General features: G+C 43.8%; 1 protein-coding gene across 5 annotated transcripts in view; it reads right to left on the bottom strand.

The window, feature by feature from the left end:
- Positions 1-14,197, bottom strand: part of mtss1 (MTSS I-BAR domain containing 1) — an 83,884-nt gene that overhangs the window by 17,918 nt on the left and 51,769 nt on the right. For 4 of the 5 annotated variants that reach the window (XM_079510315.1, XM_079510317.1, XM_079510318.1 and 1 more), the window contains exons 4-6: positions 10,189-10,273; positions 8,476-8,567; positions 5,317-5,391 (exon numbers count right to left, since the gene is read on the bottom strand). In XM_079510315.1, coding sequence (XP_079366441.1) covers positions 5,317-5,391; positions 8,476-8,567; positions 10,189-10,273 — 252 coding nt within the window. Of the gene's footprint in view, positions 1-5,316; positions 5,392-8,475; positions 8,568-10,188; positions 10,274-10,848; positions 11,016-14,197 lie in introns of those variants that run through there. The other variant, XM_079510319.1, reaches the window with a different exon arrangement.

The raw sequence follows: 14,197 nt of genomic DNA, 5'->3' as shown, positions 1-14,197 counted from the left end.
GAGAGAGAGAGAGGGAGAGACAGAGAGAGAGAAATGGAATGATCTCTCTCTCTGATGTGATTTAAAGCTTGTTTATTGGAGTCAACCACCAGCCATGTGAGCTTCACCAGCTAACAGTCACATGAGAGACAGAGTGAGAGAGAGACAGACAGAGAAAGAGAGAGAGATCATCTCCACTCCCTCCACAAACACACAGCGGAACAAAATAGTAAACTCATGATTCACACTTAAACAGTCTTGTTAAAACACCACTTCAACAACGTGCACTCATTACTGACATCAGTGACACATCAGATCAGTGCTTCTGGACAACGCCTATCTGACCCACTCGATGCCGGGCCCACTGGGCACCCCCTCTAGACAACGCCTATCTGACCCACTCGATGCCGGGCCCACTGGGCACCCCCTCTAGACAACGCCTATCTGACCCACTCGATGCCGGGCCCACTGGGCACCCCCTCTAGACAACGCCTATCTGACCCACTCGATGCCGGGCCCACTGGGCACCCCCTCTAGACAACGCCTATCTGACCCACTCGATGCCGGGCCCACTGGGCACCCCCTCTAGACAACGCCATATCTGACCCACTCGACACAAGGCTCACTGGGCACCCCCTCTAGACAACGCCTATCTGACCCACTCGACGCCAGGCTCACAAGCCCCAAGCTCTCAGAACGACTGTCCTACGTTGAAGCTGCCACTACCTAAAGTGGAACTGCAGCACGTCCATGGAGGTGGACGGACATTCAGTGACGTCATGTGCGTAAAATGCGTCAACCCTGACCTCAAATTTGAGACCGCTCTCAACTTCCGCTCGCTCGAGCCATTGAGTTATAATGGTACTTTCGGCAGTCTTCCGGGTGCTTCAAAATGCCACTGAGCAACTCCTATTGAAATGAATAGCAGGGGGGCGGGGCTGTCACTCTTGGTCCTCACTCTATGGGGCACCCCCTTGAGTGGTCGTGGGCGCGGCGAGTTTGAAGTCGGACGGTTCTCAGGATACGTGTACTACAGACGGACTGACGTACAGTACACACCACGTGCAGAGAGTTGACATTAACTGTAAGAAAAAACAACCTGCAGTGAACACGTCACCCTAACCCTTTGGCAAGCGGGGAACAGAGTCCAGGGAACACAGAGTACCAAAGTCCTGACGTCACTCATTCATCCCCTGGTTGAAGAAGTAATGTCTCTATGGAGCATAACTAGAGATGCTCCGATAATCGGCCAGCGATCGGCCGATATTCACTCTGATCGGTAATCGCCGGCATTTACCCTATCTGTGATCGGCAATTTACCCTATCTGGAGAAACTGATCTTTTACACCATTTAAGTGGTATAAATGTCAATCAGATATATAGTACAACATCATTTTGCATTTTTGTGACAGGCCTAAACATTCTCCCCTTCCTCCCCACACAAAGGAACAGTTTTGACATAATCATTTTGGAAATATTACAATTTGCAACTTTTCACAAGATCAGTATCGGTATCGGACCTATCGGTATCGGGCCGATCATGAGAAAAACAATCGGTGATCATATCGGTCCCAAAAAACCTGATCGGAGCATCCCTAAGCATAACATTGGCTCATCTTAGAATAGTCTCATGAGAATTGTGGTTCAAAAATAAACAAACCGTCGGGGAGGTGGCTTTCTTATTTGACGCAATATAAAAAAGTCTATGGGAATTCATAAAAGGGGGAAAAAGTACATGAACCAGTGGACTTAGCGACCTCCACCAATATTGACGTCAGACTTCGGTGTTCTATAGTCATTTTGTCCACCTAAACTCTGGTGAACATATTCACAAACTGACCCAAATCTGAACTGAACATCACACTGCTGTCTGTCCGTGCGTGCGTGCCTGCGTGCGTGCCTGCCTGCCTGCGTGCGTGCGTGCGTGCGTGCGTTCCCTTGCCGCATTCCCCCTGCAACTGTCTGAGCGGTCCGACTTCAAACTTGCCACGCGCATCGCCGAGGGCCGAGTGGGAAGTCGTGGTTCAGTTTATAATATCGTTTCTTGTTAAGTTTTTTGTCCTAGGGGTGGGTCCCTTCCTAGTTAAGTTAATGTACTTAGTCACTGTCCTCCACTTTGAACAGTACAACCTTTTATAAAACGCGTCAATGTAAAAAAGAAAAAACTAAAATAACACCACCTTGTATGAGAGCTCAAAGTGCCATACTGTCTGGCTGGGGACATGACATGACTGTATGCGTTTCCAGTGTCTCTAACAGGTCTGTCACTGTACTGCTCACACACACACACACACACACACACACAGGCTGCAATCAAAAGGCTTATTCAGCAACAAGGTCTAGACCTGTGTGTGTGTTTGTGTGTGTGTGCGTGCACGTCACACACTGATGATGTCACCAGTGTGACTCCTGGCCAGCCTGACAGACAAACTCACACATACCGCGTAGAAAACAGCCCAAACTGCACCTTTCGGCCTATAAACTGCGGCATACTGTACAGTACAGTCGTTGTAATGTCGAGATGAACGCGTACCTGCTGCGATTGTCACTGCGAGGTCGGGGGCTCCCGCAGTATCCTCGCCTCTTTTGACTTACTAGCTAGCCCCTCTAATGTCTGGCTTTTGGAAAATATGTCAAGTCAAGTCTATGGACGTTGTTTTAGAGCACTTTAAACCAACATAGAGTACGGTGTTTGTTTAAAGAAGTGAGGCAGTTCACCATGTGATTTTATTTTACAGAAAGGCAGGCACGGGTGGGCCCCAAATGACTCTGGGCCCCAACACAACTGTGTTGGCTGCGTCACGGTTGTTACGTAGGCCCCTGTGTTGGTGTGTGCGCTTGTGCGTGTGTGTGTGTGTGTCTGTGTGCGTTTGTGTGTGTGCGCGCGCGCGCGCGTGTGTGCCAGTGTTTGTGTGTGTTGGTGCTCTGAAGTGGTCCTACTCCACATAATGACAGATCAAAACACACGCCCACACATATTTATTTTTAGTGTTGGGATTACATTTAGGAAAACATTCATGTTAGGATTAGGATTACACATTTAGAGGTCAGGTTTAGGGGTCGGAGTATGCCTGTATTTATATTTAGTTGTGATGCACACCAAAAATAGCAGATGTACAAACTCACAGCGCCCCCTAAGCGTGTGTAGATCTGCTATTATCAGCGTGTCAACACCGGGCCACAAGAAATATATGAATGGCACATGTTGGTGTCCTTACAAGTACAGTAATACAAGTGTGTGTGTGTGTGTGTGTGTGAGGGGGGGGGGGGGGGTCATGTCATCATTATGTGGTAACTGGTGGCCAACAATAGAACATGACTGAGCACTTTCTCTCCCTCTCTCCCCCTCTCTCGCTCTCATTAAACATGAATTGCAGCAGAGAGAATGAGAGAGAGAGAGAGAGAGAGAGAGAGAGAGAGAGAGAGAGAGAGTAACAGAGAGATGTTTGGATGAGAACATGTCCAGAGATGTTTACACCACATCACACACTCTGCTGTGGCTGGACCTGCCCTCTTCTGTGTGTGTGTGTGTGTGTGTGTGTGTGTGTGTGTGTGTGTGTGTGTGTGTGTGTGTGTGTGTGTGTGTGCGCTTTCAACTGCTTTGATTATGGGATGGCCATGCCAGGTGCTACCATGGTAACTGCAGGGTGTGTCACACAACCGCCCAAAAAAACACAATAAGGACGGCCTTCCCATCAGCCACTGGGCCACACCCAGGGAACTCTGGGTTGCTATGGCGACAGAGCAGGTAAGTTAGCACAGCTAACCCTGTTTGTTTAACTGCTGCAGTGGTTCTCAAAGTGTGGTCCGGGGACCCCAGGGGTCCTTGGGGGGGATTCCAGAGGGTCCCCAGCATAATTAGTTAATAGCATCACAATGATTTGAACTATATTAACCATATTTTATACTTCAAAAGTAGCAGATATACAAGTGGAAGAGCGGAAGTTGAGAGCGGAAGAGTTTGAATAATTTAGCTTTTTGCTACACAAATCTTGTCTTCTGGGGATCCCTGGCACAAAACATTTCCAGATAAATAGTGGCGGCACAGCAGAGGTTACAGATAGGGGTGGGCGATATGGTGATAAATATCGTTGAGATGATACGGTGTCTCTACGATATGCCTTTTCAGAGATATCGTATATAGTGTGATACAGTGAATGCACATTCTATGACTTGCAGTTGTATACTGTATACCTTAATTGATACTTCTGTAGAAAGACTAAATGGTCTGTTTTCTTTCAGTTTTGTTACCTTGTAGGTGTTGGTACTGTTAAGTAACTTGGAAAATAAGCACAAAAACAAACATGAAAAAGAACTGTGATAATATTGTGGATCGTGAAAGAATGGTGATATTATACTTTTCCATATCGCCCACCCCTGGTTACAGAGTTACAAAAGAGTAAGTACTGTACAGCAATACAGTGCAAAAATAAAAAGACCGTCAGCGATGCAGAGCAACGGTAAATGAAGGTACAAAACAAATAAAGTGTCCATTACAGTCAGTGCTTCATAAGTGCCTCGTCATCATATTTCGTCGTAAAACAAATAATTATCAGCGCAGTGCCAAACAAACAAAAAGTGTCCATTCAGTCAGTGCAATAGCATGAGAAGTGAAAGTGCTCACAGTGGAAAAACCTGCACAAAAAAAGCACCACTCTAGGAATGTCATTAGAGGTCAGAGCCTTTGAAACATCCATTTATTCCAGGTTAAGCTACAGTTGACCTGACCAAGTGAAATGGATGTCCGCACGGCCAAATCTATCTATAAATGCACCAAGTCTCTGTGTACATACATACATACATACATACATACATACATACATACATACATACATACATACATACATACATACATACATACATACATACATACATACATACATACATACATACATACATACATACAGTACGTGTGTACATCTGAAATCCACGTAACTCGAGAAACCGTTCGCCTCACCTTGACTTGAAAAGGATTGAGAAAAGCTTGTGTGAATGTGTGTTTGTGTGAACAGGTGTGAATATAATGCAGACTGTAAAGTGCTTTGAGTAAATTAAATGTTCAACATCAATGGTCAACATGTCAATGTTATCTCACATAAAAATTGTATCGACGAAGAAAAGAGGAGAGAGAAACAGTGGAAAATACAGTGAGAAAGCCGAGAGACAGACAGCTGAGTGACAGACAGTGGAGAGACAGACAGTAAGAAAGCTGAGGGGGAGACAGTTGAGGACAGACAGTAGTAAAGCTGAGACAGAGAGTATATAGGAACTTGTGTATGAGATACTGAGGAGACATTTCTCATAGGACTGTACTATACAGCCATGCTTCGTCCTTACCTTTCTTCACCTTCTTCTGTAGTTTAATGGTGTCTGAAGACTTCTTTTTAATGTCTGCTCTGGCCTTCTTATACTCTGAGAGAGAGAGAGAGAGAGAGAGAGAGAATAATTTCAATTTAGCTTCTTTTCCAAATTTGCTTTGTTGATATTAAAATAAATAATAAAAGAAATTATAAAAGAAATAATTGCTTCTTGATTATTCAATTAATGGAATAGACAACAATAGACTAAATAAAATAATACATCAGCACTAAGAGAAATGTGTAGAATAGTGGTTGGTTCATTGCATGTACTGGTATTAGTAGAGGAGTACTGTTGCTTTAAGCGATTCACACAACATTTTGATTGGTTTCGTGTCAATTGTACAAATTAACATGTGCAGACACATTCAGAGTGATACATCAGAGTGTAGCACATTCACAGTCGAACAATACCAAATTTTTTATGGCACAGTTGCTCTTTTGTAACTGGTGGATTGATGTTTGTCTGTGTGGTCTAAGTCTGGGGGGTCCCCAGCAAGAAAAAACATTATGCAGAGTCACAATCATTTAACCCCTTAATCCATAATTTATATGTTGGCTTTTCAAAAATAGCAGATGATTGATAGTATTAAGATTGTTTTCCCCTCTCCTGGGGGTCCCTGGCACAAAACACAAGTTCATGTCAGTGAATGACTAAAGACATTCTCCACTGTGCCAGACTGTGGGAGGTGAAATGGCACGTTCACATAGAGTTATGACTGGGACAATGATTTACCTCCACAAAACTAAACAAATACTGTACAACAAAGGATGAAAGTTGGGACACGTTCTTGAGTTGACATAAGAGAAAACATTGGGTAGGGCTGCAAAGGTTTTCTTCTGTAATCTCTAAGAAATGTCACATAAATGACTTTATTCATGTGACATTTCAAAGTTGCGTAGCTCTGATTCACACTTTGAATAAACGTCATGGTTTGGTCTATAATGACTTATAAGTGCTATTATAATGCCTTATAAAGCGCCTATACAGCATTATAACTCAAAAATGTTTATAATAATTTATAAGAACTCCTAACGAGGTTTATGAAGTGTAAGCGTTGCTCAGCAGAACACCACATTACATTAACGACCAGGTAAAAATTAACTTACAAAAGACTATGACCACTACGCCAAAATATGCTGTCAAGATCAACCAAACATACTGTTACATTTCCGTCTCTATTTTGTAACCCAGTCACAGAAACACATGACTGGTTACGTGCTCACTCACCGGTAGTGAGCCGATACTAAGCTACCTGCCAGAGGGTAAGGATTTAAGACCCTTTCACAATAACTTGCTGTTTCACAAGGTTGTTTACAAGGATGTTGAAGCATGCTGCAGGAGTATGCGGGAACATTGTGGGCTATATCTTGCGCCACCCCTTAACCCTTATCCCTAAAAATATAAATATAGTTCAAATAGCCGATCTACAAGCTCACAATGTCGCCATGTAGATCGGCTAGTTGAACTATTTTAAAATGTTTTTCAAAATAGTAAAAAATGGCAAATACGTTAGGGATAAGGGATAAGGGTGGCGCAAGATGGAGCCCTGTATGTCCATGTTTATTGATTTATTTCGTAAATGAATGCCCTACTTCATCATACAAGATTGTTCTGGCCATCTTTGATCTACAAACTCACAAGTTGCGTTGTGAGATTGCGTTGCGTTGTGAGATTGCAGACCGGTTATTTGGGCTATTCCTGTAACACTTTGAAAAAAAGTAAGCCTTGCCGAGTCACATGTCCCATAGGTGTCCAATCTGGTCAATCTGGTCTTCAAGTATATTGAAAGTGAACGTGGTTAACTGTCTGTGGGTTTTATAAATGTATAGCCAATGCAAACAAGAGCTTGTGACTAAATAATATATCAGATAACAGTTCCTTTTTTCTATTTCTTAAAAACATGAATGGTTTGGAGTTACAGGAGCAACGATATTATTATAGTCCTACAGTATCTAATCTGGAGTTGTGCCTCGCCATGGAAAAAAATGACAATGCTGTGAATATTTCCAACCTTTCAGCCATCAGTGGTGAAAAGGTTCTCTCTCTGTGCACAGTGAAGTGAAGCAGTGGTGAAAAGGTTCTCTCTCTGTGCACAGTGAAGTGAAGCAGTTTGAAAAGGTTCTCTCTCTGTGCACAGTGAAGTGAAGCAGTTTGAAGCACGTTCAACCTGATGTCAGCCGTTTTCACAACTTGTTGCACGACTTAGAACATAGAGCTTAAGTTGTTTAAGCTGCCTTAATCACTTTGACACGGTCATGACAGGTCCACTTGGATGTGTGTATATCATTAGCATTATGTGTGTGCGTACGTGCGTGCGTGCGTGTGTGTGTGTGTGTGTTTTGCGTGTGCACGCTCGCGTGTGTGACATGACATGCTTGTTGTATCATGACTGAGGACATATTCCTTGATTTTGTGGATGTAACTTTGCTGCACCTGAACTATGTATGTCCTTGTATGCAATTTCCTCTGTGTGGACATAAATACATAGTTAAAATGTGTGTGTACCTTTAGCGTGGTCCTTTCCTCTGTGTGGACATAAATACATAGTTAAAATGTGTGTGTGTGTACCTTTAGCGTTGTCCTTTCCTCTGTGTGGACATAAATACATTGTTAAAATGTGTGTGTACCTTTAGCGTGGTCCTTTCCTCTGTGTGGACATAAATACAGTGTTAAAATGTGTGTGTACCTTTATCGTGGTCCTTTCCTCTGTGTGGACATAAATACATTGTTAAAATGTGTGTGTACCTTTAGCGTGGTCCTTTCCTCTGTGTGGACATAAATACAGTGTTAAAATGTGTGTGTACCTTTAGCGTGGTCCTTTCCTCTGTGTGGACATAAATACATATATAAAATGCGTGTGTACCTTTAGCGTGGTCCTCTATGTGGACATAAATACATAGTTAAAATGTGTGTGTACCTTTAGCGTGGTCCTCTGTGTGGACATAAATACATAGTTAAAATGTGTGTGTACCTTTAGCGTGGTCCTCTGTGTGGACATAAATACATAGTTAAAATGTGTGTGTACCTTTAGCGTGGTCCTCTGTATGGACATAAATACATAGTTAAAATGTGTGTGTACCTTTAGCGTGGTCCTCTGTGTGGACATAAATACATTGTTAAATGTGTGTAATGTACCTTTAGCGTGGTCCTTGTCCAGCTGACTGGTGATCTTCTTCCATTCCTCCATCTTCAGTTCTAATGGAGAGATGAGACTGTCTGATAGAGATCTGAGAGAGAGAGAGAGAGAGAGAGAGAGAGAGAGAGAGAGAGAGAGAGAGAGAGAGAGGGATATGGATTAGATTAGTTAGTTGGAACGCTAATTTTATTTTAATTTTATTTAACCTTTATTTAAATCAGTAAAAACACATTGAGAGTGGGGGAACTGGCCAAGAGGCAGAAATAAAATGACACTTCAATACCACATCGTCAATGTTACATTTTGGACCAGCAAATACAACATCCATAATACACCTCAATAAATACAACACCTCACCAAAGTCCTACTTTTTAGTAGCAGGGCAAAATACACAATATACACGATCTGAACCTAAATATATAGGCATGAACATAGGCTAGTACATATCCAAACATGTGCAGGTGTTGGACTGTACATCTAAGATGATCCTTTTGAAACTTATTATGGGAACTTTCAAGGCCAATTTTAGTCTGGACTGTAGATCGTTCCACGACCAAGGGTCAAAGAAGGCCAGATATTTTTTACCCCCCTCGGATTGAATGCTGGTACTACACACCGCAGCCAAGCATTTGACCTGAGTTTGAGGCCGTTTTGGACCAAGTCGAATTTGGATGAAATGCAAGATGGCAGGTCACCCAGAATGGCTTTATAAATGAAAATATGCCAATGCTGAAGCCTGCGAGATGCCAATGAGAACCAACCGACTGCAGCATACAATGTGCAATGATGAGTTCTGAAAGGTGAATTAGTTATGATTAATCAAAGTAAGCATGCAATCATGCTTTTGAGAGCCCTGCAAGCCACAGTGTAAAGACTTCTATTTTAGAATTGGACTGTGATTTGTGTTGGTGCTGCACCTACACACCCTCCAGTGGATGTGTCAGCTCTATTCTCTTCTATGGCTATACATACTGTATGCTCAATATTCTTCAAATTATTTGTACTCATTGACTCATCAATAATAAGAGGAAAAAGTTGTTTCCCTGATCCTCTCTATTGTCCTCATGTGAATGTGTCATCAGCGATCCATTCAGTCCTAATGTGTGATTTGTGAAAGTGTGAAAGGAAATCCCCACCCCCACCCCCCCACACACACACACACACACAAAAGCACTGTTTTCTAAACAATGAACACAGTATGTAAAATGACAATGTTTTAGTAATATTGTTCCTGCTGTTCTACATACTACCAACCAGGTGAAGGTTGAGGCTTTCACATTTGCTTTTATGAAATACCCAAGAAGACCATTGGTGTTTTATAGAAGATGCTTCTGAACATAAGGCTAGTTTGACCACTTCAAATGCTCCAAACTTAAAATAACAAAACAAAAATGCAATGCATGCATTGAGAGCTTGTAGATAGGCTATTTTCGCTTGCATGATATGCTTCCATAGAACTTAAGACATGCTGGCTTCTATAGAATCTAAAATGACTGAAATCAGTCGTGGTGACTGAGAACTTTAATTCCATTCAATCAGATTCCAGGATTTCAGCGCCTGTCTAAAACCATGCTGTGGCAGGAGGAACACTGCCGATCTACAAGACCTCAGTGCATATGCGTGCATGTGTGCATGTGTGTGTGTGTGTGTGCGTGCGTGCGTGTGTGCGTGCGTGCGTGTCTGCGTGCGTGTGTGTGTGTGTGTGTACATACGTGGTGAACAGTTTGAGCTTGGACTCGATGCTGCGGTGTCTCATACACATCCTGGTCAGTGCTGAGCCGATCTCCTTGGTGGCTCCTGGACACAAAGAAATAAAATTAAAAAAACATTCAACTCATATCACATCACAGCCACACAATAAACATTTACAATACACAATATCAGAGTACGTTTTTTTAGGGCAATGACCATTTAGCTGAGACCCCGCACTGCAGCTGTCTATTTTATAGTATAATACTCATAGATAGCTTCATAGACTTGTTTGACAGCACCATAATTTGTTCATGTGTATATTCAGATATTAAACAACCTAAACCTTCAATACCAAATAAAACCTTTGGCTCTGTATTTGGTCCAGAGCATGGAAGCGGCACGGAGTGGGAGCGGAGCAGAGTGGCAGGATTTTGACTGGAGCACGGAGTGGGTTTTGAAATTAGTCAGAGCGGCTTCGGACCTTTCAGTGTGCCATCAGACTGGAAGGTTGATACAGAGGGTCTATAGCTGCTCTTCATAACACTCTGGAAATCAATACGATCAATATGACCAGCCTATGTAGGGAAGATACTGTTCTAAGACCTATGGACCAACCTGACCCCGACTGTAAAGTTGGCCGAGTGGCCAAGGCTCCAAAAAGTGACAGAATCCAGCAATACCATTTAGAGTGTTTTATTCTTCCCCGATGCAGCCGTATTTACAGTGGAAGGCCTAACAGACAAAAAAACACTGAAGACTAAACTCACAAAAAGACAGATGAAACTTAGCTTGAAAGCAAATTAGGAAACAAAAACCCAGAACCTAATTAACTGTATTAGGCTATAAACCCTTCCAAAAAGGGACCCCTAGCAGCTCTCCCTGGGTGTTACCTGCTTGTTGCCCAAGCCACTACTGAACCTCGGCATCCTGCAGCCTCCCTTTTATACTGGGTGAGACCATACCAAGAACACAGAATTAATTGGTAACCACTTAACTCAACTAAGGCAAACCATGGCCCATGAGTTGGTTTACACAATTATATACGGTTTTACTAAACCTATTCCAAATACATTTCAGGCACTGCATCATTAACATAAGAGAACATATAACACAAGAGCTCTTGAAACACAAGACAGACACCCCTCCTGCTCTATAGCACTTGGTACCTTCCCCCACTCAATCAAGAGGATCACCAGTACTGCAGGAGAGCCAGGTGCCACACAATCATTAACAACACAATTCCCAATCAACAGAAATGCTGTTAAAACCCATGCACCATCTTTGTGTCCATTTATAATTCATGTTTGTACAAATAATAAAATAAGAACAACATGCAACACTAATGTCCCGTCACACAGTCCTCCAAGCCGGCTTGCTGTTAAATGGAAGCAGCTGTGTAGTAGTGTTTGTTCCTCTTTAGTCTATAGGGCACGGGCTGCCCCGTGACACCGACAATACACCAAAGAAACCAAAGTACACCGTGTGTAAACGCAACGCCCGGGATTCAAACCCGGGTCTGTCACGCAGGAAGGTACACTGGAGCAAAGCATCTTATCCACTAGTCTAAGAGGGAATCATTGACTTAACGGAACCTTATAGTACAAAGTTAACCGATGGATTTGCAAAGTGTGAGATTACTGTGAGAGACAGATAGTAGGAGAGCTGAGAGGGAGACAGTGTATAGGAGAGACAGACAGCTGAGAGACAGGCAGTAGAAGAGCTGAGAGGGAGACAATGTATAGGAGAGAGACAGATAGCTGAGAGGGAGACAGTAGGAGAGCTGAGAGGGAGACAGTGTATAGGAGAGACAGACAGCTGAGAGGGAGACAGTAGGAGAGCTGAGAGGGAGACAGTGTATAGGAGAGACAGACAGCTGAGAGGGAGACAGTAGGAGAGCTGAGAGGGAGACAGTGTATAGGAGAGACAGACAGCTGAGAGACAGACAGTAGGAGAGCTGAGAGGGAGACAGTGTATAGGAGAGACAGACAGCTGAGAGACAGACAGTGTATAGGAGAGACAGACAGCTGAGAGGGAGACAGTAGGAGAGCTGAGAGGGAGACAGTGTATAGGAGAGACAGACAGCTGAGAGGGAGACAGTAGGAGAGCTGAGAGGGAGACAGTGTATAGGAGAGACAGACAGCTGAGAGACAGACAGTAGGAGAGCTGAGAGGGAGACAGTGTATAGGAGAGACAGACAGCTGAGAGACAGACAGTGTATAGGAGAGACAGACAGCTGAGAGGGAGACAGTAGGAGAGCTGAGAGGGAGACAGTGTATAGGAGAGACAGACAGCTGAGAGGGAGACAGTAGGAGAGCTGAGAGGGAGACAGTGTATAGGAGAGACAGACAGCTGAGAGACAGACAGTAGGAGAGGACTAGATGGGACAGTCTTGCTTGTCATCTAAACGACCATGAACACACAATCATTGGTGGACAAATATTCATAATAAATGCACTTTTGACTGCACTACATTTGGGACCCAAACTTACACATTATATAATGTATCAGCCGAAAATAGCAGACGCTGCAACGTGTTGTGAGCTTGTAGATCGGCTTTTTTCAGTATTTCTGACACACACACACACAATAAAACCATTGGTTTCAGACAGATCAATAATTAACACACACACACACACACACACACACACACACACACACACACACACACACACACACACACACACACACACACACACACACACACACACACACACACACACACACACACACACACACACACACACACACACACACACACACACACACACACACACACACACACACACACACACACACACACACACACACACACACAGGAGGAGTGTTTTGCCACACCCAGGCATGAGGAGGAATGGATTCAACGTTAAGGTGTGTCAGAGGTATGTTTGTTTTATTCACTATTCTTATTCACCTCACCCTCTCTGATGCTCTGTGTTCAATGGTCAAAGTCAACATGCACTGTTGCACACACATCCATATAAACAGATACGCAGTGCACACACGCACACAAAACTGGTAAACCATCTGTGCCTTGCAGCTTACACCTTAAAAAACTGAAAATGTTGCCACAGTGTGTGCTTGTACATGTGCATAGGCCTACAGTGTGTGAGACTGTGTGTGTGTGTGTGTGTGAGACTGTGTGTGTGTGTGTGTGTGTGTGTGTGTGTGGTGCGTGTGGCGTGTTGTCGCTTCTGAAGACAAATCATTATAAAACCCACACAGTGTTGTGCAAAGGTGTAAATATTAATTTAGTGTATTACTGGATGACTCACAGGGTGTGTGCACGTGTGTGTGTGTGTGTGTGTGTGTGTGTGTGTGTGTGTGTGTGTGTGTGTGTGTGTGTGTGTGTGTGTGTGTGTGTGTGTGTGTGCGGGCGGGTGTAGGGCGTTGTCCATCCGTGCTGTTCAGACTTGTCCAATCCACCTCTCAGGTGTGTTTTTTCTACCTCACTATGCATGCCAGTGTGAATGGTTGTGAATCCTGCAGGTTGTCTCCACTACTACACAAACCAAGTAAACCCTGCCATTAACCCATCAAGACCCGAGGCCAAAGACACTCGGGTGGTGCAGGCACTGCAGTGGTATCCTGCCCACCACCACGGAGGTTGTGGGTTTCAATCCACCGCAGTGCATCCGGCTTTGTCGGGCGGCACCTGTCAGCAGGGAGTGTTGGGCGGGAGGGGTAGTCCTCCCAGTGAGGCTCCTCACTGGGCGGGAGGGGTAGTCCTCCCGGTGGGGGATCCTCACTGGCAGGCGAGCCAGTAGGATCCAACAGCAGTGACAACACAGATGCTTGGGTGGGGAGGAATGAATTGGCATAACGACTACATTGGGTAGAAAAAGGGGGTAAAAATAATTGTCTACTCTAAATTAAAAATAAGAAGAAAATAAAGACCTGAGGCCGATTCCACAAATGTCTTCTAAATCCCAACAGTTTTCTGAAAACTGTTTCTATATCCGTGGTGCAAAGATTTGAGTTAGAAATGTTTGCTTTAACAATATATTCAAAGATTTGCACAGATTAAAAAAA

This window comes from Electrona antarctica, assembly GCF_951216825.1.
Source record: "Electrona antarctica genome assembly, chromosome: 9".
In the NCBI taxonomy this organism is placed as follows: Eukaryota; Metazoa; Chordata; class Actinopteri; order Myctophiformes; family Myctophidae; genus Electrona; species Electrona antarctica.
This window is presented reverse-complemented; position numbering and strand designations above follow the sequence as displayed.